The sequence below is a fragment of the Miniopterus natalensis genome, chromosome 17, assembly GCF_054644295.1.
Source record: "Miniopterus natalensis isolate mMinNat1 chromosome 17, mMinNat1.hap1, whole genome shotgun sequence".
Taxonomy (NCBI): domain Eukaryota; kingdom Metazoa; phylum Chordata; class Mammalia; order Chiroptera; family Miniopteridae; genus Miniopterus; species Miniopterus natalensis.
In genome coordinates, this window is record NC_142097.1 from 16,933,236 (window position 1) to 16,959,328 (window position 26,093).

The window sequence follows — 26,093 nt, forward strand, 5'->3', positions numbered from 1 at the left end:
TCATGCTAGGGCCATGGGCTTGGAGCTGGGACTGAGGTACACGGAGGGGCCAGCAGGGGCCGTGGGGGGCGTGGGCTCCAGCTCCATGAAGGCTGAGTACAGGGTGGTGAGGTGCAGGTCACCCAGTGCTCCCGAGCCCCCGCTGCCTGGTGATGCCAAGTCACCTGCTCCACTGCCTGTCTCTCCCAGACAGGGCCCCGGGGGGAAGCAGTGGGATGGTGGTGGAGGTGGCGGCATTGCAGATGATGTTGAAGATGAGGTTACCAGCACCAAGGGGTCGAGGGCCAAGCTGTCATCCTTCAGCTGTTCCCACAGGTTTCCTAATTGGGGGAGAGAACAGGCATCACTGGGAGACACCAAAGGGGCCCTGTCTGCTCCCCCACCCTGTGGCTCTCACATGCTAAATAGAGCACAATTTGGGTAACATTTGCTGGGGAACAGACCCTGACACTATCTGTGTGAACCCAGGCAGTTGCCCAACCTCTCTGATTCCTCCTCCCATGTATTGTCTAAGAGCCACAGCCTAGATGACCTCTGTGGCTCCTTTTTGGGAGGTGGGGAGGGTTGAGAATTTGAAAGCTGCCTATTGAAGGGTTGATGCAAGTGCTGTGCGCTCCAGGGTTAGCCCGGGGAGGGAGCCCCAGGAACTCTTCACCCTGGCTGCTGCCCAGGCTCCAAGGAAGGTGGATCTGCAGCCCAGACCACAGATCTTCCAACAATGCACTGCTGGCCCCAATAAGATGGCTGAGCTTGACTCCTTGAGCCTCTACTGCAGGGCCCAAGGGACAGGAGCAGAACCAGGAAGCACACCTCACTCCAAGGAGAAAATAGTGCTGCCATCTCATCCCCCTCTTTATGTCCTGTGACCTGCATCAGGACAGGCCAGGACTGGGTGATGGCCCTGGTTATCGGGGTTGCAGGGTCTGGGGGAAGGAGGCTAGATTAAATACTGAATTTGGCTGCCTGGGTTCTGATCCTAACTCTTCCTCTTTCTAGCTAAGTGACCTTGAGGAAGTTACTTAACCTCTGTACTTTTGTAAAAAGTGTTTAATAATCCCTCCTATCCTACAGGCCCATATGAGAGAACACATGTAAAGTGACTAGCATGCTGCCTGATAGTGGGTGTCAAGTAAATGTGCTTCCCACTTCTGGATGGGGGTGAGGATCTAGCTTCCCAAGACGTGCACTGCCTTCCCATCACACTGGGAACTCTCAGAGGGTTGGCTGCCTCCACCTGCTTGTGGGTGTTTCCATCCCAGTGGACGCAGGGGGTCGGAGGCCTGTCTCAGCATAATCCTCCAAACCTCCCGTGGCCAGTACCAGGGCCTGGGGTGCACTGGAGTTCAGAGGGAAACTGGTGGGCCTGGTCACATGCAGAGATGGAGCAGACAAGATGGTGTGGAATGGAGAGAACCTCTCCTAGGACTCTTACCCCCAAATGTCTCCAACACCTGTCTAGTTCTGAGTCCTTACATTCTTCTAGGGGGAAGAACTCAGAAGATGCAACTTCTTCTGGGAATTTGGGGAGTATCAGTTGCTCACAACCAAGTATGGAATGAAACATCAGACCCTTCCCAGCCCACGCAGAGCTGAGAATGGATTGATGATGGGGTCAGTGGGAATATGTTCAGGGGCACCAGGAGGAGGGCAAGGGTGTTCCTCTTTGCCCCTTGACACCTCCTGCCTGCTCTGCTCCAGTTGCGCGGAAACCTGGCAGCTAGCAGGCTACAGCCTGGAGACTTGGAGGGGATAGGCCACACTGGCAGGTATAGCTCTCAAGTTTTGTTTCACCTCCCCTTTCCCACCCCCAGCTCACCCTGGAAGTCAAAGTCGGTGAGAGATGGATTGATGGCATCCAGGTCAGTGCCAAGGTCTCCATCTGGCAGTAGGGTGTCATGCATGGTCCTGGCTGGGGAGGGCTCAGCCAGCAACTTGCTGCTGTGGCTGGGTGGGGTGTGGGCAGGCAGAGGTGAGTCCTGGGGGGTGCCTGGCTGGGCCCGCAGCTCAAGGTGCCCATCTGGCTGCGGGAACAATGGCTGTGGAGGTCCAGGAGGGGCCATGCCTGGTGAGAGGTGTGAGTATGTCTGCCCGTAGCAAGAGGGCGTGTGCCCCCCAAGTAGGTCCTGGAGGGGGTTCTTGCCAGGAATGGGGCCTGGAGCTGGGTGGATTGAGTGCAGCGGCTGGGAGAGCCCAACTGGAGGTGCCAGGGGCTGGATGGGGCCTGAGCCTGCCAGCCCAGGGGGTGGGCAGCCCAGGAGTGGGGTGCTCAGCTTCTCCCTCTTGTCTCCAATGAGGCTGTCCAGCTCTTCTGAAAAAGCCCAAGAGAGAGGGATACCGTGAGACCCCGCTTTTCCCGCAAACCCTCCCCTGCCCTGGAACTGCACTCAGGCCCTTTCCTCACTCATCAGTCCTCCTTTCTCACTTTTTCTCTCTCTCTGGCTTGTGGGAGCCCTGGGCCTTCCCTCACAGCCTGCCAGCCTCACCCGGCTTGGCCATGCTCTTGCGCACAGCGACGGGGTCTTTCCTCTTCCACTTCTGCAGCTCCTCCTGCATCTTGTCGATCTTGGCCGGATTGAGGGCCCACAGGCAGCCCTTGCGAGAGGAACTTCCCGATTTGTTCTCCACCTTCTCGAAGCACTTGTTGAGAGAGAGGTTATGGCGGACAGAATTCTTCCAGCCATCGGGCGCCGTCTGCCAGAGCAGAGCAAGACAAGAAATCAGGCCGGGGGCAGCCTCTAGAGCTGGCTCCGGGCCTGGGCTCCAGGAAACCTCCACTCTGCACAGGACTGCCAGCCACTCTGGGCTTGTCCATCTCGGCACCCAGGCCAGGCTCGGTCCTTCAGTGGTCGGGGAGGGGTTGGCAGAAGTGAAAATCTGCCTTCCTCCTACCCTGTTCCTGCCCCACCGTGAGGATGTCAGGGTGGTCATAAAGGGAGGGCTGGGGGTGCTCCCGAGGCCTAGGTTCTCCCACTCACACCTGGAATCGGACCACTCCCCACGGGGCTTGGAGCCTGTGCTTGGAGCCCTTTGTGGGAAGGGAACTCACTGCTCTGAGGGCTCTGGTGCCAACTTTGGGGAGGGAATGAGGGGGAAACTATGGAATGTTCTGGGTCGGCCTCATTCCCGCTGGGGCAAATGTGGGAGAAAAGAAAGACGGGTGAGGTTGGTGAGTGCTTGGGTGTGTGCGCTGTTGCACATAAATTTGTGTGTTTATCTGAGTTTTGGTGTGTGTGTGTGTGTGTGAGAGAGAGGGAGAAAGAGAGAGGGAGGGAGGCTGTGTGTATGAGCTCACACACGTCCCTAAGTGTGTCTCCCTGGTGTGAGCCTGTCTCCTGGGCATGAGTCTGTAAATTCCTGAGTGTGAGGATGTGTCCCTGAAGATGAGTGTGTGTGAGAAAGTGTCTCTGGTGTGTGTGGGTGTCCATGATTGTATGCATATGTGGGTGTGAGTGTTCACATGAGTGTGCCTGAGGGGCGTGCCCTGGTGGGGAGGCCAGCCCTTAGGCGGGGGGGGGGTAGAGGGGGTGCTAGTGCCAACAGAATAAACACCCATTAGGAGGCCTGGTCATGTCACCAGTGCAGTAATTGTGCCCAGGGAGGGTTATGAAAACCATTAGGCTGACTCAGTTGGGTGAGAGGCAGTGGCAGGGGTGCCAGTAGGCACCCCCAGTCCTCCCACCTCCAGCTCAGTTCCAGGCTCTCTGTCAGTTTTGGGCCCAGGAGGGGCCACTATGGATAGAGTTCCTGCTTTGCCAGTGGGGCCCCTCTCCCTTTCAGCTCCCAGTTTCTGCTTAATGAGGGGCGGTCACTCCTCCTCAGCTCACTTGCCCCAGGGAACAGCCGGGCTGAATCACGCCCAGCAGAACTGGGCCCCGATGCCAGCGATGCCAGCGTCACTGCAAGCTGCTGGCAGGAGCTGCCAGAGTCTTTCTTAAGGGCAGCTGGCCTGGGGCAGGGGACTGGTTGAGATGACCCCTTAAGGCTCCCAGGGTCACAAGGAAGAGTTCTTGAGCCACCAGACCAGCCAGCTGGGATTCACCTTCAACTCCCATGACAGTCCCTACTAGGAGTCAAGGCTGTGTCGCCCGGTGGGCAGAGTTAATGGGCACTGGGCCCTTTTATAGTCCCATAAATCTGTGAATTTGGATGCCAGGGCAGCTCCCACCCCAGCCACTTCCTGTTTGGAAGAAGGATGGTCAGCACTAGCAATTATGTCCATTGGCTGTATGTCCCCAGTCCCACGGCCCTGACTCATGGGGCTACAGGACGCCCACCTCAGCTACCTTGGTCATGAGTGCTGCCCACCCCAGGGTCCATTCTGTCCTTGCCCAGAAGAAGGACCTTCAGATGGGGAGTGAGAGATAGAGGAGGCAGGGGATCTTTGAGTTAATTCCTTGGGTGGGTCAGGGGGGAAGTGTCAGAGTGGGAAGGAATCTGTGTGCCAAGTGGTTCAACCTGACCATTTTACAGATTGGGAAACTGAGGGTTAGAGAAGAAAGGGCCTAGCCCTAGATCACACAAGGAGGCATTGACAGAGCCCGGACTCCAACTCTGTCCCCTAGTTAAAGGCTCTGCCCAGGTCACCCCATAGGGTTGGCTTCACCATCTGGGCCCGTCCCATCCTCAAAGATGCTTTCTCTCTGAAGTCAAATGTAAACGAGGGAGTGAGGGAGTGATGCAATTGCTAAGAACAACAACTAGAACCAAACAAACAAAAAAAGCTGTTAGACCTCTTCACTCCTCAGCTCTATAAAACAGGGATTACATGGCTCCCAGAAAAAATAATTAAGCCAGGAAGATGAAATGCAGGGAGGGGCTGGGGGCCAGGTCTGGAGTTAGCAGGAAGGAAAGGCTGAGAGGAGAGGAGGAAGGCCGGGTCCTCACTTCCCTCTCTCTGGCCTGGCTCCTTAAAGTCCTAGAGGACCCTCCAGAGGCTTTAGGGTTTATAGGACCCTCCAAAGGCTTCATGGGTTAGGGAGAATTTGGTTCCCTGACCTGCTAGGATGCAGAGGCAGCCCTGGATCTGGGCTTTCATGCTTCTCAAATCCCAGAGACAACCCTCTTTCTTCCTCTCCTTCTAGAACCTCTGGGAGATGACCATGCTTTTCCATTCCTGCCCAGACCACTCTGGCCCACTCCTCATCTGATGGCAGCTCAGCAAGTACAAACTTGTTTGAATATCAGCCTCAAATTATCCCCAGGCAGGACAATTGGGAAGATGTGGGACCGGCAGGTGGAGCTGAGTTCTGGATTACCTGGGCCTCAGCTCCCGCCCTCTCCCTGGGTAGCTGATGAGATTGTATCCACCAGGGTGCAGGCCTTGGAGAAGGTGCTCCTCACAAGTTCTGATCTCCCCTGCACCCACCCCAGGGGAAGCGATCTGTGCAGGAGGGTCTGGGGGCATGCAAAGGGAAATGGGTGCTGGATAAAGCCTAACAGCTCAAGCCAGCAACTGGTCCCACCTTAAACAGATGTGTCACCCTCTCTGATGTGTTTGCCCATCTGGAGAGAAGGGCATCTGTCCTGCCTCTAGGGAGGGAGTCTGGTAGAGGTCCCAGAAGCCCCTTCTGTGAATGATGGGAACTAGATCCTATACATGGGAAGGTTAGGTGAGCCAGCCAGTTCCCTGGGACACTCAAAGACCATGAAGCCCACACCCCGCTTTTTGGCAGAACTGCAGCTGAGCCTGCCGCCCACAGAGGCAGATCCTAATCTCTCCCTGGAAGGCAATGGGTTCTGTGGTCCTAGCATCTATGTCACCTTGGCTGGCCAGCTCTTACCCAAATTCCTCCAGCCCTACGGCATCCTGGGGGCAGGGGTGGGGACTGTCTCTCATTTCCTCCCTAGCTCTCTCTCCCCATTTGGGGGTAGGTGGATGCTCCTTGAAGCCTAACAGGACTGACATGTCCACCTTCCACCAGGATAAGGTCTGACTCCAGCCTGCTGTGCAACCTTGGGTGAATGGCTTGAGCTCTCTGTTCTCTACATGGAACTGTGTCTTTCTGAAGTGGAGACAAAGGAAAGCATGTGGGGGGCAAACCCTCTCCTGGGTTTCCCCACCTTCTCCCCTCTCCCAGCTGGCTCCAGAGGCCTGGCTTGCTCAGCACTTGGGCGCGGGGAAGTGGAGGTGGATCTTGGGCTCACCTTGAAGTAAGGAAAGTGTTCCGTCATAAAATTGTAGATCTCGCTGACAGGAAGGCTCCCCGTTTTACTGTTCTTAAGGGCCATGAAGATGAGGATGCTGAAGACAGAGAAAACCCTGAGAGTTTTAACCTCTGATCAGGCCTGGAGTCTCCCCGCAACCCCCCTGTCCCAGCTGGAGTAGTTGAGGAGAGATAGCTTGCTGCAGAATTCATGGGTGAGAGGCTCTATGAGGTCAAAAGGAGAAGGCATGAAAACGTGTCCACTGAAGTCGGGAGTTACAGATATACGAGGGTCCTGTGGAATCTGAGAGACCTGGGTTGCAATCCTGGCTTAGCCACTCACTAGCTGTGTGACCTTGGGTGAGTGCCTTAACCTCTCTGAGCCTCAGTTTCCTCAGCTTTGAAGTAAAGAATGTAATAGCTACCTCAGAGTTGTGAGGATTAAGGATGATGCCTAGCACATAGAAGCACTCATTAAATGAAAGCTGTCATTACCAGCCAGCCCTCAGCCAACTGCAGAAATGTTGGATAGTAAGGGAGGGAATTAAGGTTTCTTGAACCTCTACAATATGCCAGGCATATTCTTGCACTTAATCTTTCTAAAGGCCTGAATATTGCTGTTTGGTTTTTTTTTAAAACATAAACAGAGGTTCAGAGAGATTAAATGACTTGCCTGAAGTTTCACAGCTAGTAAGTTCCAGAGCCTGGACTTGAACCCAGTTCTGCTGGACTCCACGGGTTGCATGTGCTCCTTTCTGTGCTTCATCCTGCCTCCCACAAATCCCTTCTCTGTGTTCTTGTCTGATGTTTAAATTCCTTTTCCTTCCCCTGAGCTCACACTGGCTAATGACCTGCCCCCATGTGGGGCCTGGCACACAGGAAGCTGCGTATCACTGTTGGTTGGATGAAGGAAAGTTCAGATAGAAGGTCTCCCACCCGGGTTGGGTGCTGCTGGCCTGGCACTTACAACCCCAGCCCCAGAGAAGGTGCACAGCTCTGGCACATGCTGGATAACTGTGTCCCGTCTGCAGTCCTCATTCCTCACTATCTCCAGTACAGCTTTGGGGTGGGGCTTCTATCTGGATCTGGGGAGGGAGGGTGGAAAGGGGGCAAGTATCCCTCCTAAACTCTCAGTCCCAGCCCTGGGCCCCAGGAGGCTAGAACTTAGCAGGCTCGCCATAAGGCACCGGGTCTGCTGAGTTGAGACACAGACATGGCTCCCCAGGGTTAGACGAGAGGGTAGAGGTGATCTAGTCTATCCCCCTGTCCCCATGAAAAGGTCCCTTCTCCAACATGCTCTGGAAGGCCCCCCACACCATTACCCTTATACCAAGAGGATTCCATGCCTCAGTTTCCCCAGGGGTCCTCTCACCCCTCTTCGTTCTACCCAGGAGTGCTGGGAGACATACCTGTAGGAGTAGATGGGTTTGGGGAAGAGAGGCTGGTGCCCATCGGTGCTGGCCTGGGGTGCAATCCGCTGGTACGGATAGTGTGGGGAGCCCAGGTAGGGTACAGGGTAGCTGCCGCCACCTGGTGAGTACTGTAGAGGTCAAAGGGGGCAGAGTGGTTGCCATGGTAACTAGCCTTCCCAAGGAGGGGGTCCTTCCCCCATTCATGTACATCCAGAGAGGAAGCTGAGACTAGATTCTTCTCTCCCTGGCCCTGGGCTCCACCGCTCATGGTCATGGGCTGCAATGGCAGAGCTACCTGGGGGCGTTGGCCAAGGGTGTGGACATCTGAGCGCCTGTGAGGAGATCCACACTTTAGGACTCAGGATCTCCGAGGCCTCAAAGCTCCCTTCCTCCAGCTCTTTCCTCTCAGGCCCTCTAGGTACTCTGGTTGCCATGGTGATGAGAGAGCAGCCCGGCTGGGCTAGAAGCGTGATGGGTAGTCCTGGTGCTCGCACCCTTCTCTGGGCAGGCGCTCCAGGCCTCCCTTGCATCTCCTGGAACAGCTGGGCCGGAAGTGGGATGTCCAGCCTGGGCGTTCGCTGGGCACTGCCACCTTTTATGAGTTTCAGTGGTTCTTTGAAAGGGCCGGTCATAGTGGTGGGCAGGTTGGGGTAGGAGGTGGTTTTACAGCAAAGGGAGTGGCTGTGGTGCCAGGCATGGTGTTTTATGGGGGCGAGGGGGGAGGGAGACTCTGACTCCCCCATCTGCTCCGAGTTGATGTGCTTTTTCCAGGTCACCCGAGCGGCACTTAGTGCCTGAGTCACCCTCTCTGCAGGCTCCATAAAGCCCTGGGTGCGGCCATCTTGGTGGAGGATGGGGTGCGGGACGCAGAGGGCATCAAAGCGGGGCATGGTGAGGCCATTTCAGGTCTGGTAGCCCTTTAGTCCTGCCGTGGCTTAGTCCTTGATGGGCCAGGCTGCCTCAGGGACACCCTCTACCTTGGGTCAGACCGTGGGCCTCAGGAAGGCTTTGGCCATTACAACCGGGCCCCTCGTGGGCTGACCCTTCATGTGTCCCCTCTGCTTCCTTCTATCTCTTTCTTTCTTCCCACAAAGCAAGCAGTCTGACTGCTTCTCCCCCGCCACGTGCCTGCCTCCCTGCTGGGCCAAGATCAGGGCGAATGCCAAAGGCCAGGAGTAGAACCTGCTCCACAGGCAGGGCCTGTCTCAGTGCCAGGCTGCAGGTGGATGGAACTGGGCGCTGGGCAGCCACTTGCTCCGTCTTGCCCGGTGACTCCTGGGAGCTGCTTACCTGCTCTGGGGCTCTTTTCTTTCTCTTTCTAAAAACCTCCAGCCCATGCCAGTGTGGGGCAATTGCTTGGCATCCTGTACATCTAGGAGGAGCTGAGGCTGTGCAGTGAGGTGGGGGAGGGGAAAGGGCTAAAGACCATGGGGACTTGGAGCCTCCAGGTGGGAAGGTCCCCTAACCCGATGCCTGGTCCCACCCTGTCTAGGCTTAAAGGAAGTTCAAGGCCAAGGCCACATAGGAAGACGGTGGCTGACCCAGACGGCAGTCCATTGTTCCCTGCCCTGCTTGGCCTTGTGTGTCACCCCACACACTCCTTTTCTCTCTGCCTTGTCTTTGTCTGGTTCTCTTCCTCCCTCCCTTTTTGGTTTAATCTCAGCCCCATTCTCTTTTCTGAGACCTCTCAGGTCTTGCCTGGGTCTCAGAAAAGCCCCACCCAACCCTAGGGAAGGGCAATTGCTTCCCCCCATGAACCCTGTCTCCCACACCAGTTGGCCCAGCCTGAGGGTTAGGGCCTTGTTGCCCACCCAGACACCCCGCCCCACCACACACCCACATAATATCCTGAGACTCTGGGGAAGCATCGCCACTTGCCTCACACCCACCTGGTGGAAGGGAGGCTGAGAGGGACAGTACATGTGCTGCAAGGGGGGCTGGAAACAGTACATGCCAGGACCACTCTCCAGAGCTGAGGGCTTGACCTTGACTTCCGACCCCTGCTGGAAGAAAAAGCAGATGACTAGGCTAGGCCTTATTTTTTTTCCTACCTCTCTTCTGTGTCTTAAACCTTCCCCCAAAACAACCCCTACTCTGCTTCCCCCAAAGCTTGTTCCTGGAGAAGAGAGAACAGAGAAGGGCAAGGATTTTTCCAAGGGAACTCAGCAAGTTAGTGGTGGACCTGCAGGTGGGAGAACAGTGCTCCCTATCTCCCACCTCGCTGCAGGTGAAAGGCTGAGCCTGGGCTGTCCAAAGAAGTAGGGGAGGCTTGTCAATGGTTTCACTGAGGCTGGGGCAGGGCCAGAGTTCTCCCTGGAATGGCACAGGGGTGCAATACCTGACCCTACTCACCAAGCCGAGCCCAGGGCCTGCTTGCCGGTTCAGAGCCCCCAGCCTCTTAGAACAGGTCTGCAAAGGACGCCATGGAAAAGGCCACAGCTCCAGAATTCCCACTGCAGAGCCATGGGGAGGGGAGCACAGGAAGTGCCAAATAGGTTGGTCCAGCTGGGGCCCCCAGGCCATGCCTCCTTCTCTTCTGCAAAGTTCAGGGAAGCTCTAGCAGGCTCCCTGGAGGGGGTTAGTGAGTCCTCTCCCTGCTCTATCTCCCCGGATCATCCCTCACTCCAGGAAGTCTGCCCCATTGCTGGTCTGCATGAGAGAGCCTCTGGCACTCTCTCAAACTGGCACAGGGAGCCTGTAGCTCCTGCCGGTGGTGGTGGCCAGACTCTGGCTTCCTATGAATTGTGAGCACTACACAGAGCCCTCAGGGCCTAGCACAGAGCTCTACCCTGAGGAGGGCCAGGAAAGATGGGCTCAGCTAGCTTAGAAGGCGAACAAGGCCTGGAGGAGGTGGACCACTGTTCCTGAGGTTATGAGGGTACTTGGGAACCAGAATCTGGGCCCAGAGGGTGAAATCAGCTATGAGCTCTTTCTGGGTGTGCCCTGGGGTTGCTGATGCACAGATAGCCATAATCATAGAATCTTAGGCCTGGAAGCGCCAAGAGCACTGTGTCTAACCCCCTCATTTGGCAGATGATGGGGCTAAGCCCATGAAGGGGAAGTGATGCACTCAGGTCACCTAGAGAGGTGACCAGTTAGCTGTGGGACTCTGGGCTTGAGCTTCTCTCCATTGTGCAGTGGGGTAAGGTGCGGGCTCAAGTCTCAGCCTCCTCTCTTACAGGTCACTTGGCCTCTACAGAGCTTCAGTTTACTCATCTGCAAAATGGGGATGGTGGGAACTCTTTAGAGGGTTGTTGTGAGGACTAAATGGGGCACTTGAAAGAAATCACCTGGTGGAGTGACCAGGGGCTGGCATTGAGTGGACACTGGGTGAGGGGCAGCATCTAATATGATGGTGCCTGCCCTGTGAGCTGCTGTCATGTTCAATAGGCCTGGGGAGAAGCCATCAAAGGGCCCCCAAACCAGAACAAGGTCCTTCCTTCGACACACCTGGTAGGTGCCCAACCCCTTTATCTCCCAAGCCTGGGAAACATGCCTTTATTGGGGTGGCTGGGCGAAGGAATGGGAGCTTATTTGAAAGCAAGAGAGGAGGAGGGCTGGTGAGCATTTAAAGCTGTCACAGCCCAGGCTGAGACCACTCAGTGCTCACCTCAGGGACCTCCACAGCTGGGGAGCAGGGAGCAAAGCTCCTTTTAGCTTTCCTCTTCCCAAGGCAACAAGTCCATGAGGCAGATACTGTTAAGCATACTTTTCGAATGAGTCTCAGAGAGCTTAAGTGACTTGCCTAAGGTCACACAGCTTGTGGATATGGCCATGGAAGGACATGTTGATCTTCCAAAGTGCTTTCAATATATTTCTACAAACACACCCAAGTCCCACTCTGGGCAAAGAATGGGGCCAGGAAGTGTCCTTTGAGAAGACAAGCCTCTCTCAACTCTGCATGCAATTGCCAGAGAGGGGAATATTGTATTCTGTGGCTCCTCCCTCAGTCCTTTCTCTTGGCCTCTGGAATGTGTTTTTCTTCTCACATTTGCATATGGGTGTATAGGTCTGGCTGGGGATTCTTGACACTTAAACAAACAGAGAGAAATCACACACTGGAATCCTGACTCAGGAGCCACTGGGAAGCTGCCAGCTAGCTACCTTAGCCTGACCTGCCTACCCCACCTTGTCCCCTCCATGCTGGGCCAGGCCAGCACCCCTCCCTAGCTAACCTGGAGGCCCAGAATGAAGCCAAGAGACCCCAAGTCTGAGCTTGCAACTTCCTTGATACACATGGAACCTGAGTAGAAAGGTCTGGAAAGGGAAGGAGGGGAGTTTGATCTGAGAGAACTCATCTGTGCTGCTGGGAGCTGGCACAGAGGGTAGGTGAGATGCCCACTGACCACTGGTACTTACCAGGATTTGGGGGCTGTGCTCCTGGCTGGAGTAGGGGAGCCCATTGCACCAAGCCTCTGCTGAGAAGCCAGGCAGGAAGGCCTCAGCCTCCCCCACATCCACAGGGATCTCTTCAAAGGCCTCCAGCATCCCTGGGGTCTTAAAGGAGTGTCCATCGAGGGCCAGGGCGGTCTGGGCCTCGGGGAAGACGTCCTCCTGGAAATGGCGCTTATATGGGTGGAAAGGCACATGGCTGCCCTTGAGGAAGCGCCCGGGGCTGCTTGCTGGCCCCTCTTCGAAGCTGAAGCCGGGGTACTTGTCTGAGGGTGAGAGCCGGAAAGGGCCTGGGCCAGGGCCAGCTGCGCAGTGGACTTGCTCGGGGCCTGGTGATGCGATGCTGGGGCTGTGAGGGGGCAGTGAGGGTGCCCTCTCCGGGGGGCCATCGGGCACAAATGACGAGCAGCTGAAGCCTGCGTGCTTCTGGGTGGACGGAGGGTAGAGGCCTGTGAGTGGAGGCCAGACCAGGATCCTACTCTGTGCTTGGGTAAAGGGGTCTGGGGCAGAGCTCTGGGGAGTCCCCAAATGATGGGAGAGATCTAGCCTGTCCTTGGAAGCCCCAATCTGATGAGGGTACACTGCTCTTAAACCTGCCCCCCTCCCACCCCCCCCAAGTAGGTGGATGTATGTTCCTGCCCTGGAAAATCCCCAACCTGAAGGAATAAGCGTATCTGAATACTCTGGATCTCGGAGTCACTGGGTACTTGTTTGCTGGGGGAAGGGACAAGACAGACCCCAGGGAGGCCTCTGGAGGGTGGGGGTGACTGTTCACCTGTTTCCCATGCAGCCCTTAGGCCTTGACCTCAGCCCAGGCCTAGGTGCCAGGTACTTACGCTCTGTGGGGCAGGGGAGCCTGGGAGGCCCGGTGCCTGCATGAGGTCCCCTTGGGGCTCGCCCTCCAGTCTGGTGGGGCCTGGCAGCGTGACGTCAGACTGCGGTGGGAGTAGTGACACCATCACCCAGTCCTGGCCTCGAAGAAAGGCTGCTGGGATGAGAATGAGGACCAGTGTCCAAGGGTGACCAATCCCAAGTCCACCACCTCCACTCCCATCCCATCCTTGGGCTGGGACCCTGACTCCAGCCAGACATCTTGATGAGAAAGAGAGATGGACAGACAGACAGAAACTGAGAGAAACATCAGAAACAGAAGTAAGCAGATAATGTGAGGGATAGAGTGAGAAGACTGGTGGGGAGAGACCAAAATGAACCAGTTAGGAGAGAGAAGGCTCGGCCGCTCTAGGCTCTGCAGCTGCAGAGCAGTGAACTAGGAGAGGAGACCCTGCCTCAGGCTCCTTGCGCTCTGTCTCCTATCTCCACAGTGAAGGACGGGGCGAGGTGACTGTGGCAGCAGTCTCTGTGCAGTGGCTGAGCCAGTGGGTGGTCCTGAGAGGAAGGGGAGCTGGAGAAGGAAGGAAGTGGGCCAGGCCCTGGCCTGGGGTGGGAGTGACTCTCATACTACAGGTGACCAGCCCTCAGCAGAGGCCTGTGGTGCCACCCTCGGGTGCCTTGGCCTGGTTGGCATGACCAGTGTACAACTGGGGACTTGAGGGGACTTGATTGCTGGAGGCCCTGTGAGCCTGGCATGGCACAGGGGATGCCACCACTGGTCCACTGTGGAATGTCTGACATGTGCCGTTTTCTCCTCTGTCCTCCAAACTCTGTGCAGGCTACTGCCCTTTCTGAGCTGTTGTTTCACCATCCAAAAAACAAGGGGCTTAGATGACATGCTATCTGAGGGCTCCTTCTGCTCAGACCTAGAATTGTAGACGAACTCTGTCCCCTCCACAGCTGCGCAGTTGAGGACTCAGTTCAAAGCCAGCCTTGGCCTTTCCTTGCCAGCTGTGCCAGCAAAGCTCTCTGAGCCTCAGCAGCAACATCGTCAAACCAGGGAGAGAGCTAGGGCCTCCCTCGCGAGCACGCTGTATCAAATGAAATCACGGCCAAGTAGTAGTTAGAACAGTACCTAGCACGTAGTAAGTGCTCAATAAATGCCAGCTATCATTTTATGGCTTATTAGTATGGCTCTTACTATCATTATCACTCAGCTCTCTGCCTTCCTTTTCCACCACCTGCAAAGGGCAGTTTCTTTTGAATTTACTCTTCTTTACCCATCTCTGGTAAAGGCTACCATTTACTAATGCCTGCTCTGGGCTGGCCACTGTGTACATGATATGGAGAATTTCCTCATTGGTTTGTTAGAACACCTGTGAAGAAAGTACATTATTAATCCCACTTTTCCGATGAGGAAACCAAGGCCTAGAGGGGTTATGTGGCTTGCCCAAGTCACATAGCTAATCGCTGAGAGAGCCAGGATTTGAACCCAGATCTGTCTGACTCTGGAATCTGTCTTAGGGTTTCTTCATTTGGTGGGAGCCAGAGAGGGGGTGGGGTAAGCTGTGGGGAAGAGACAATAAGAAAAGCATAAGGTTCACATTTATTTCTCCTACCCAAGACCCACTCAAGCAGAGCAGGATAACTGCATATCCCAAGCCATGCTATCCTAGGAGCCCTGGGAAGGAGGATTGGCCTTGGTGACTCCGTGGTGCCCAGCCTGGGGTTAGCACATCTTTGCTAAATAAACTGTCTCCTTCCTTTGACAGAGCATTAACAGGAACAAGGAAGAGAAGGCATTTGCCTGAAGTCCCTCAGGGGATCAGTGGTGGTGGGGGCTGGTAGCTGGGGGCCAGGTGGGGGCCTGGTGGGAGGCTCTCCCGCCCCTTCAAGAGTCTCCGCCGCCCCTTCTCCATGTCCAGGCGCCCGCTCACTCGGCAATGCTAAATGTGGCGTGACAGGGGAAGCGCCGAGCTGGCCGTAACTGGACACCGCAGTGGAGCAGGCATGGGGCCCAAGGTGCAGGGCAGCCCATCTCTGGCTCCGCATGACCGCCTGGTCTGGCCCCCGCTCCCTGGACAGCTCCTGGAAAGCTGGGGCCTGCCTATCACACCTGGCCCTGGCCCAGAGTTTCTCTCCCAAGGCTTCTCCAGCACCTCCAGAGGCAAGGCTGGGGTTGGTGGTGGTGGTGGTGGTAGTGGGGCGCCCTTCCTCCCACAGTGGCCTGTGGTTGGCCGCCTCTCCAGAGGCAGAGTAAAATGTGGTTAAGAGCAAGGGTTTAGGATTTCAGCTGACTTGAGTTTGAATCCCAGCTATGTCACCTCCTGGCTGGGTGACTTTGAACAAACTGTGTAATTCTCTGTAATGACTCCCGATTTGGTGACCATGGCACCCCTTTTGTTGCCTCAGCAAAGATCTATTTTTTTCCTTGCTCCTTTGATAAATGGGGATCATGAACCCACCTCAAAGGGTTGTCAGGAAGATTAAGTGAGATGATGCATATATGGTGCTCAGCACGTAGAAAATGCTTAAGGACATGTGTCACACATCTGGCCTTAAGGACATGTGTCACACGTTGGCCAACTGCAGCTGTGCTCTCTGACCTCAGACTGTATTTTCCCTGATGGTCTCACTGCTTCAGGCCTGACAGGCCTGGGGAGATTGGCTAATGCTGCATGCCCTGGTGGCAGCTGCCCTTGCTAGTCCTGCCCTGTCTGCCCGGCCTTCATTCAGCCTGGACTCAGGGACCTCAGACCCCAGCTCTGCTCCTTTGAGACATGAACCTGAGGAGGCCTCTCTGAGCCCCAGGTTGGGCCACACCTCCTGTTGAAGGTCTGGCCTTCCTGGAAGGACCCCTGTAGTATCTGCCTCATCCCTACATCTGCAGCAGTCCCTACATCCCAGGACATTGTAGCCCTGGCTGAGCTCCTGCGTGTCACAGGCCTTAACTGAAGGTTTCAATTCATAGTCATGACTTTCATACCCTGGCTTGGCCAAACTACTACCCCACCTGCTCTAAGCCCCCAGGGCCAGGATCAGAGCCAGGGAGGCTATGCAGAGTTTGGAGGCCCATCCCTTCACTTGCATTGAGCATGCAGAGGTCCCTGAATGATCCTCAGTGCAGGGTTTTCTCTGGGAGGTTTTATAAACAATGACTCCCGATTTAGTGACCAGGGCACCCCTTTGGTTGCATCAGCCAAAGCTATATTTTACAAATGAAGAAAGAAGGCCCAGAGAAGAAGTTAAGTGACTTGCCTAAGATCACATGGTCCTGGAAAGAGGGGGTCCTTTACCAATTGCAGTCCAAAGGACCCACCAGTCAGAATTGGTGTGTATGGGGGGGGGGGAGGGGGCTCCTGTCCAGTGTAGGGAAGGGGTCACTGTAGGGAGAGGGATGAGGCTTCCTTGGCTCCTGACCCCAACCTGGAGTAGCGGTGGAGCTCCTGAAGTTGGATGATCTAGTTCAGAAGCTCTAGAGTCAGGGCTGGATTTGAGTCTCAGTAACTGGGACTTTGGGTGGACAAGCTGCTTAACTTCCTTTCCTGAGCCTCAGTTTCCTCATTTGTAAAATAAAGCTAATAATACGTACCTCTCTAGAGGGTTAGATGAAATATTGCTTGTAAATAGCTTAATGCATAGTATGTGCTCAATAAATGATAGCTATTATTAATAATTAACAGTGGGGCAGAGTTAATTTAAAGCATGAGCTCTAGGTGTGGGGCAGGTAGAGCAGAGGAAATTCCTCTTCCTGCCTCCCACCTCCATCTCCCTGACATCCTCCTACCCCATTTGCAGAGGCTAAACTTCCGTCCTCTTGATTCTGGGGCCTCAGATATCATTTTAGCCATTCCCCTGCGGTGGGATGGCTGGCGGAACTCCCAGGGATTAGCATAACAAGGAAGGAGTGACTTGCTTTGGACCCCTCAGGAGGCCTCTCTGGTAGCTCCAGCCTGGCCTCTGCATTCAGAAGGAATCCTTTACTGATGGCTGACCTTAATCCTACCCACTTCAGTTTCAGGAAGCACTGTGGGGTGCATGTGTGCAAATACCAATACAGGAGGTCCAGTCAGCTCTCCCCCTTTCTCAGATCCCAGGAGCTACCCCAGATGGCACTAATCACCCTGCCATTTAGTGTGGGCACCCACAACCCACAATCTCCCCCTTTCTTAGCTGGAGCCAGGCCAGGGCTCTCAATGTGCCCTGGGGTCCCTTCCACTATAAGGTTGGTCATCATCACAACTCCACATCTATAAAGCGCCCTGCCGTTTACAAAGCACTTTTGTATCTGTCATCTCATTTCATCTGCCCTTTGCCCCAGAGGGAAGCAGGCAGTGGTGTGCTGGAGCCAGCAGCTATGGGCTTTCGAGGGCCAATTGTGCCCATCTCTTCCCAACTCCACCTTCAGTGAATTCAACCCAAAGTGGCCATGGTGGGAGTGTTTTCCCACAGAAATGAGCAAATACTACAAATTATAAATCAGAGGCCTCTCCCCTTTTTGGAGAGCTGGTTGGTGAACATTTATTAGCACACCACTGGTAAGGGACCAAGGTCATCCACCCCATTTTTCAGGGGAGAAGACTGAGGCCCAGAGAGAAGGGGCAAGCTCAGGACCACATAGCTAAAACTGAAAACCACATCTACTGATTCTCAGGCGCCGAGAGCCCCAATCACATCCCCAGACACACACAATTCAGGAGTTCAGCCTTGGCAAACATTAGCTGAGTACCATTTCAATATCGGAGCATTCTGTCTACCCTCTACTCTCTGAACTTCCTTCCATGATCCTTGGGGAGTGGGAGGGCAGGAGTAGGGGTGGAAGAAGTAGATTTGATCTTCCCTGGAGTCAGAGGGAAGAAAGAAACGGCCCTCTAACCTGAGTAGGGAGCGTGACAGGTACGAAATTCCCCAGAAAGCATAAATCAGGATCAACAACAATCCCTATTGAATCGCTGCTCTGTGCCCATCTCACAAACAGCGAGACCTGTGCCCCCTCTGCCCAGCACATTTTCCCATCTCTCAGATCGTTTCCCTCGTATGTCAGGGCTCAGACAAAAGGGGCCATCTGGGGGACACCCGGTTTGCTGGTTGTGTTACTTTGGACAAGTTACTTCCCTTTTCTATACTCAGTTCCTTTTTAAGTGAAATAAGGCACCGGAATTATTTGCATCTGAAGATGCGGCAGCTGGTCTGGTGGATGTGACTGTGGTCCACAGAGCTGTCAACGGGGCCCTCGCTCTGCTCTGCCTTCAGGAGGCTCCCTGAGGAAATCCTCAATGGGACCAGGAACAGCTGGGTGTTATTACACCCCAGAGAGGAGGTACTATATTATCACCCTCATCTTATAGATGAGGAAACCGAGGCTCAGAGAGGTTAACCAGACTTGTCCAAGGTCACTCAGCTAGTAAATTACGCTCCCTAGGATCCAGACATGGGCTTCAAAGCCGATGTGCTTAACCACTACCCTACAGGGCCCCACCTCAGGAGCACCTCAGTTCACATCTGGAAGCCAGGATGGCAGGTGGGGGGCAAGGTTGGAGGTGTCCTTGGGAGGGTCTGTCCCTCTACCCCCTGTGGGCAGCTGAGTCACAGGGGACACTGAGGCCCTCACTGGGCTCTCCACGCTCCCTCCCACCTGGGCTGCATCCTACCTGGGTGCCTCCTACCCGCCCTTTATGAGCGAGGTGGAGACAGCGCAGTTCCGCCTTAATGGTTTCTGTTGCTGGCTGCGGCAGCATGTTTTACGAGGGGTGGGGCCCCTGCCCAGTGCTGCCTGTGGCCCCACCCGGGGCTCCGCCCGCCTGGCTGCTGGGAGGGGTCCCCTGGAGCAGCTCGGTAATTACCTACGGGGAGGGGGGGGTGGCAGGGAAGGGCCTGGGGGCCCTCTCCTGAGGCTTGGGCACCCCAGGATACTCAGAATCTGAGGGTGCCAAGAAGGAGGGGCTTTCTAGCTCCTGTCCTCTCATCAAGATTGGGGTTTCTGAGGCCAAAATTCTGGCCCCTCTGGCTCCTGACCCTGCCTGGGTTTCAGGAAGTGGGTCAGCTGCCCCTGCCTTGAGATCTGATGAAAGGGCTTTGAAAAGCAGCTACAGACAGACAGATAGACGGGGGTGAAGTGGAGAAGAAGAAAGAATGAAGAGCAGCTTTGCCCTCCATGTGATGCTTTCCTCAAATCTGAGCCACTGGCACCTGCAGCTGGGTCATTCCCATCCCCCAAACCAGCGCTCTCCCAAAGCCACTTCAGTCACTCCCCCCCTGCCTCTGGCAGCAGGCTGGTCCTAGAGTATCACTCAGTATGCGCATCCTGAAAAAACACTTGAGCCACCTTCCATGCCCAGGGCTGACTTGGAAGTTCTTCCAGATATCTAGCCTTAATCTCTTTTATAATCTTAGTCCTCTTGCCTCATCTTTTCTGCCATTCACCAAGGGACACTCTGGAAGCTAACAAATGGCAAAGGACTCATCCCTCCTCCAGGGTGGGTGCCGGTCTTGCTGCAGATGCCTGACTCCAACAGCGTCCTGTTCTACTCTCCTTTGCCCAGCACCTCTTCCTCTCCACCACCCCTGACCACCTCTGGGCAGCTTTCCATCTCTCCAGCCCGTCCCAGCCCCTGCCACCCAGCCCTGGTTCCAATGGAGCTGAATCCAATCACTCACAGTGGGCTCTGGGCCATGGTCACCATCACGGCTTCAGGGAATCATCAGGCCAGCAACACCCCAGGAGCCTCCATCGAGGTATAAATACTCCCACATGCCTGGACCAGCCCCCTGCCTTAGGGTTGGGGCGGGGCTGCTTCCCCAGGCCAGGCAGGCAGGTCACATGCCCCATAAATGCCACAGGACCACAGGCCCTTCCCAGCAGCCCTGGGGAGACCAACTGAGACCTGCCCTCTTTGGATGGATGGATGATGGATGGGTGGATGGATGGATGGATGGAACGGACAGATGAGTGGACAGACAGACAAATGACTGGATGGAAAGCTGGACTCGTGGATAGATGGACAAACAAGTGGGTGAAAGAACAGTGGGACAGATTGATGGGAGCCCTCGATGTGCTTGTGAATGCTTATTTGGTATATGGGAAGGAAGTGATGCTTGGTTTCAAGGAAACAAAAAATGCTACCCTTCATAGCTCCCATCCATCCTTTTTTAAGACACACCTACGAGGACCCCTTCTCTCCTCTGCTACGGCCACCTAGTCTGAGAGATTGGCTCTGTTGGGTTCCCCCTACTCCTTAGATGCCCCTTTCTAGAGACCTCCCACCTAAACAGCCCCAGCCCCCAAAGGATCTTTTGCTCTTGGGTATCATTCATTCATGGTCTACCTTTTCCTTCCTCCTGCCTACCCTGGAGCCGAGGCTCTGCGGCTCTGAGCCCATCTTCAGATCTTCGTCCCAGAAGTAAGGTCAGCTTGCCCTCCAAGGTTAGCAGGGGGAGAGGGAGGCAAAATTCAAAAAACATGAAACCCTTAGATGGGCAACTTAGGGAGAAGATGCCCCCAACTCGCCCTTCCCCAGGGATTTTTAAAGGCACCACTGAATCTGATGGTGAGAACAGGTCTGGCAAGGAACTTGTAGGTAGCCAAGGTGACCTAGAACCTCTGGGGGCCCACTGGATTGCTGGGCTCCTGGGGAGTGGGGACTTCTTGCTCGCTTAATTCTCCCAGGGACAGTATGCGTCTGAGGCCTGGGACACTGATTTCCAGAGAGGAAAGTTCTTTCTAATCTTCAGTCTGCCCAGCTGCGAAAAGGAACAAAGAATGGATGATAACATGGGAGTGACTGAAGGAACAGGAGGATTTTTCACAGATTATTTTTCACAGATTAATATTGCCTTCATGCTTCTTGAAAACAGCCACACCGTTTTCCTCCAGCCACACTGGCTGAAGGGGGTGGTGACAGAATGGGATAGGGAATGGGAGGAAGTTCCATGAGTCTGAGTACCCATTAGCTCTGTGGCCCTGTGGTCCAGAAGTCCCTCCTTCATATGAAGTCGCTCAGGGCTGAGCCTGGTGGTCCCACCCCCAGCCTCCTGTGGGCTGCATTGGCAACTGGCTGCAGAATTGACTGGCTGTGGTGGTGATTGGCAGCTGTGAGACCAATAGGGATGACAGAACCTTGTTTCACCTCATACCTTAGCCTGGCATTTATCACTTCAGAAGTCCCCCCTCCATCCCTGTGGCCCTCCTAGGGTGTCCTTCTGGCTAAGGGCCCCAGAAACATCCTCTTCCAGCTCTGCCATCAGTCACAGGAATGAAGTTCATTTCCTCCTTTATAAAATGGGATCCTCCTCATTGCCTTACATACCTTACCTGGCTGTCTTGGGGTCGGAATGATACCACCTTGTCTGGCGCCCCTGTCTCCGCCATTGGGGTTTCAGGAGAGGAATGGTAGCTGAGGTCTTTCCCCCTTCAACCATTTGCCCTTCCCAGGGTGCTCCCCCTGGGGGAGGCCAAGAAGCTTCCATTCAGCTGCTGGACTCCTCTCTGCATGCCCACCTTAGTGAGGGCATGAGATGGCATAGGATCCTACTATTTCTTGGGCCACGGGCTTCCCACATTCTATACATATCATTATCAGAAGGACTGCTCATTATTACCAATCTATTTTTAGGGATATTAATTCTGCCACCACTACTAATAATACAGATCTAGTACAAGACAAACACATACAGGCAGAGCCCCACCCCCCTCCCCACACCTTCCAGAGCTTGAGTTAGCACACGCAGCAGGCAAGCAGCATGTTGACTGCCTGGACTTATCAAAGTTTGGAGTGAGAAGGGTACGGGAGGCCCTCCCACTCAAGCTTCTCTCTATTTGACAGATGGGGAAACTGAGGCCCCACCAGGGACTGCTCTCTGCCATGCAGGTGCTTGTGCACTGGCCCTTCCTCCAGGCACCTGGGCTGGGTGAAGCCAGCTCTGACCACCTAGTCATTTTTTTGCCCATCTGAGAAGGATGAAAAGGGGCAGGTTCTGGGGATTTCCCTGAGCCCATCCAGCTCCTGGGCTCCAGACCCTTCCTTTCTCTCTTGACCCCCCAGATCCTCTTGGGCCTGGCATTATCATCCCAAAGAATTTTTCCTCCAAAGTCCTTCCCACCTCCGGCAGATTGGACATGCTCATGGGAAGGCCCAAAGAGGCAGAGCCTCCTCTCCAAAGCCACATGCTCTGTAAGGCCCAATGTGGGCTCCCCTCTCCTCCAAGAAGGGACTGAGAACACCTCTGACAGTGAACACTTCTGTGGTCACCCTGGCTCTGTTGTGGGTGGACTGCTAAGTACGGAGTCTGATAATTGAGTTTTCTGATTCCAGTGGTGTGTGTGTGTGTGTGTCCTTGTGCATATCCTATGCCTTCCAAAACTGATGAGCTGGTACAGTCTGGGACATGGCTGTGGAATTTACAAGTGTAGGTGGGATCTCCAATTGTCTCCTGGTGATCCGGTTCCAGAGACACACCCCATTCTATATGTGCATGTGCGTGAGTGTGTGCATGCGTGTGTGTGTGTGTGTGTGTGTGTGTGTTGGTGCCCAGGACAGCTGTAGTTTGTCAGATGCAGTAGTTTCAGGGTGGGGAAGCAGGGCTTGAGGCTGACTGACCACGCATCCTCCTATGAGCGTGAGGTAGAGGGTTAGGTCAGATGTCCCAGTGGGCTCTCTTGTTGCATCCTTGTGGATCTTGAGGGGTGCCTACACTCTGGAGCTTCCAGAGTAGCCGTGAGAACATGGGTTCTCTTTTCTCTGTGACTCACAGCTGGTTCTCTAGTCAAGTTTCCTGAGAGATCACGATTCAGCTAATTCTCTCCCAGGCCCCATTAATCTGAGCTGACTAAGCAGAGCCAGAGGCGGGGTAGAGACCCGGGGATGCTAGCGATGGCAGTCATTCCTAACCAACCCAGCAGGCCTCCTTGCTTCAGCTTCTGTCCACCTCCCTGCCTTGGGACTGGCCATGATGATTGGATTGGGTTATGCTCTCAGCCTCCCAAGAAAGGTTGCCACTGCCTCCTTTGGGGGCCCTCTTCATATGTCTCTCCATTTCCCCCTGTACCTGCCACCCACCTGCAGTGTAGGGAGACCCATGTGCATATCACACCTCAACTTGTCTTGTTGTATCTGAATTCGTTTTTACTGTTTGGCCAGCATCCAGCCTGAAAGGGTCCAGATAGGATCAGGAAGCTGAGGGCTTCCCCAGGGATGATCCTGCCCATCCGTTTTTGTCCTAGCGGCATGGCTTTGGCCTTTCTCTGAACACTGGGAGAATGTAGAGGACAGACCAGGACCTGATCTGGGGGGCCTGATGAGGGGTGTTGGACTCCAAGGGGGGTCTCTGATGTATGAGAAGATCCACCCTGGGGAGGGGGTGGTGTGGGGTGGGAATGTGGTGCTAGGGGTGAGGATGGCGAGGTGGGGAGAGAAGAGAGGGACGGGACTGTGAAGGTGGAGGTGAGACTGGAGATGGGGAGTTGGACAAGAAGAGGGCTGAATTGGGGTTGCAGATGGGAATGGGGATAGGGTAGGAGTGGAGGGGTTAGGGATGGGGTGGGGGTTGAGGTTGGGGATGGGCAGAGAGCTGGAGGGTGGGAATGGGTCAATTGGAAAGACCAAAATTATTCAGGGGCCTTTGATTGATGCTTCTGAGATGCCCTCTCCTGGAGGTCATCTTGTCATTCCCCTGCTCCTGGGCATGTTGCCAGTCCAGCCACACCCATCCCAGATCAATGGTTGCCTCTCCACTCAGGAAACCACCTCCTGTGGTCACATAGTCCAGCCAAACTCAATTTAAAATGCTGAAACGTCGCTCTGAAGACTGTCAGTCTTTCCTGCTGCAGAAGCCAACCTCGGCTCGTTGAACTCCCCCTGCACGCTCCAGCAAGGATGGTGGACTGGGACTGGGAAGGAAAGCAGGCAGGGCATACCTGCGGGACCTCTGTCCCCTGAGTCCCTCTCTTATGGGGGAACAAAGGGAGGAAGGCAAAAGTGGCTCCCAACAGCCTCCTCCTCATTAGAGTATGGAGATGGAGAGACTTTAATAGAGGGGCAGTGGGTATGGGGCCTTCTTTCTGTCCCTCCTTGTCCCTCCCATGGGAAATTTCCCTGGGACTTGGTAACAGTCTCTGACTATGTGTTTGAGCCCTGTGCAGGCAGTGGGGGTTCTGGTCCATGAAAACTCAAGCTGGAAGGAGGGAGGTTAGACATCGGGAAGGACTTCCTGGCTTGGGAGGATGGAGAACCCTCTGGAAGGGGTGCTGTGTTGCTTTCTCAGAGGGCAGATGAGACTCTCCATGGAGGCTAAAGGAAGGCTTTCCCTGAGAGCAAGGAGGGGATACACCACAGCTTCCCAGAAGGCATGTGTTGCCAGTGGGCCTCCCCTTGTCTTGAACTGTATGGAGCTTTCTTCCCTCTCACATGCATGATGAAAGCTGTTGGGTGGGGGCCATGAGAGGTCAGTGTGAGGGTGAGACAAAGACCGGCAGCTGGGAGGGGTCCAAAACCCCTATTTTTTCTCTTGCCCTCCCAGGAGCAGAATCAAGAGGATTCTGGGGCTCCCTGAGCCCCTGGGAAATAAAGCCCTCTGAGAACTCCCTGGCATTCCTGGGAGAACAGGTTCCTGGCCCTGGGAGGTGAGTGAGGCGCCGGGCCTGGGGGGGCAGCGTGCCTCGGCAGGCCCTGGAGCCGAGAGCTGAGCTCGGCAGAGGCAGGGCGGGCGGGGCTGGGCGGGAGCTGGGAGGACATGTGCCTCTCCCCATGGCACCTTCTCCTCTGAGGATCCCGAGCCCAACTCTGGTCCGGCCTGGTCCACCACAAGAGAGGAGCCAGGACAGGAGGTGCTGCCCCCCATCAGTTGGGGATGCCTCTCTGCTGCCTACATCTTGGGGGGCAGGGAATGACCAGGGTGTTGAAACCACCCGAGCCAGGCATGATGGGGACTGTGCTGGAGTGCAGCGCCATCCTCCCCACCTCACCCCCTCAAGCAGCCCAGAGAAACGGGTGTTTTTTTTTCAGTGGGGAACAGAGAAGACTACGAGGGCTGGAGGAGCTGGACCCTGCAGCACTAGAGACTCCAGACTCCAGGAAGGACTTCAAGGCTGTGAGGGAAATGGCTGAGTTTCCTCCTTAGGGATTAGGAAAGCGAGGAGGGGCAGTCCTGCCTGGCGTGGAAAATGACCAGCTTAGGGGCAGGGGGATGGGTGAGACAGTTTCTCGAGAGAATGGGCCCTCTCCCTCTGATCAGCTGTGTCTGGCCACAAAGCACATACAAGCCTATCCCCCACACCCGTAGGTGCAGAGAGGAGAGGCAAACACACCCACTTGGTAGAGTCTATCCTTAATCTAACTTGCTCTTTGCACATTTAGGGATGGCCTGGGGGACTCCGCGGGGAATGCCAGAACCTTACCTGATGAGGTAGGGGTGGGGAGGAGCTGTGGGAGCCAGAGGGGGCTTCCTGCTGCTCCAGCCAATTCCCTAAGGGCTTTCACTTCCCAGACCCCAATTCTAGGCTTCAAGGGTCCAAGAGCTCGCTCCTTGCATGTCCCAGGTCTGCTCACTGGGCCTCTTGGCTTCAGGGTTCTTGGGGGAGAGAGATGTTCCTCGATCTCTGGGGGATTCTGCCTTGAGCTCAGCATCAGGTACTGGCCACAGCACCTGTTTGCCACCTGTCATCTTCTCCACCAGGTGCACCACCTCCTTCCTGCAACCCAGGTCTCCCCTCAGACTCCAGCATCTAGACCACAGCCCAGGCTGCCCTGAGATGTTGAGTGATTTGCTGGTCAACACACACCCTTGGAACCACCAGCCCCCAGAGCTGAGCTCTCCCCTCTCTACCTGGAAAAACCACTAAGTTGGGAATCTGCTTCCCTGTGTTTCAGCTCAAGTTTTCCAATTCTAGCACTTCCAAGTCATTTCCTCCCAGCACAGGGTGGTTAAATACACCCTCTCAACAGAGAGGCACACACAAACTCCGGTAAACACCAGAACGAAAAGCTTCGCTACAGCAAGAAGGATTGGAGTTAGACAACCCGAAACAGGAACGAGAGGGAGGAGCATGGAAGAGAAGGTCCTCTTTGGCCTCCAGGCACTCACCCACTTCCTGAGACTCCCTCCAGCTGCAGCGAGAAGATGGGGAGGACCCCAGTGCACGCAGTCACTTCCCGGCCAGGCCCGTTAAAAAAGCAACCCCTCCCACCCCATGCCCTGGCCCGGCCCTGCTGGCCTCCACGGCTGACTTGGGCCGGGTCTCCTCTTACCTGCTCAATGAAGCAGGTCGGCGTGGGGGCCCAAGGCTGGGGGGCCAAGAGCTCAGTCCGTCTGTCAGTCCTTC

The 26,093-nt window shown here is 55.2% G+C and overlaps 1 protein-coding gene across 1 annotated transcript; it reads right to left on the minus strand.

The window, feature by feature from the left end:
* On the minus strand, positions 1–26,093 carry FOXN1 (forkhead box N1). Its single transcript, XM_087826558.1, has 9 exons — positions 26,020–26,093; positions 12,784–12,935; positions 11,915–12,373; positions 9,445–9,558; positions 7,553–7,683; positions 6,145–6,241; positions 2,484–2,691; positions 1,817–2,308; positions 1–320 (listed from the first exon to the last, which is right to left on the minus strand). The coding sequence occupies exons 2-9, from the start codon at positions 12,904–12,906 to the stop codon at positions 1–3; spliced, it is 1,944 nt and encodes a 647-aa protein (XP_087682684.1). The 5' UTR covers positions 12,907–12,935; positions 26,020–26,093.

Excerpts from the sequence above, each read along its gene's own strand:
- FOXN1 (XM_087826558.1), bottom strand. The coding sequence starts at position 12,906 with ATGGTGTCACTACTCCCACCGCAGTCTGACGTCACGCTGCCAGGCCCC. Across the intron at positions 12,374-12,783 it reads GCTCCCCTGCCCCACAGAGC|AAGCACGCAGGCTTCAGCTG; the intron begins GTAAGTACCTGG and ends CCGTCCACCCAG. Across the intron at positions 9,559-11,914 it reads AGCACAGCCCCCAAATCCTG|CAGGGGTCGGAAGTCAAGGT; the intron begins GTAAGTACCAGT and ends TTTTTCTTCCAG.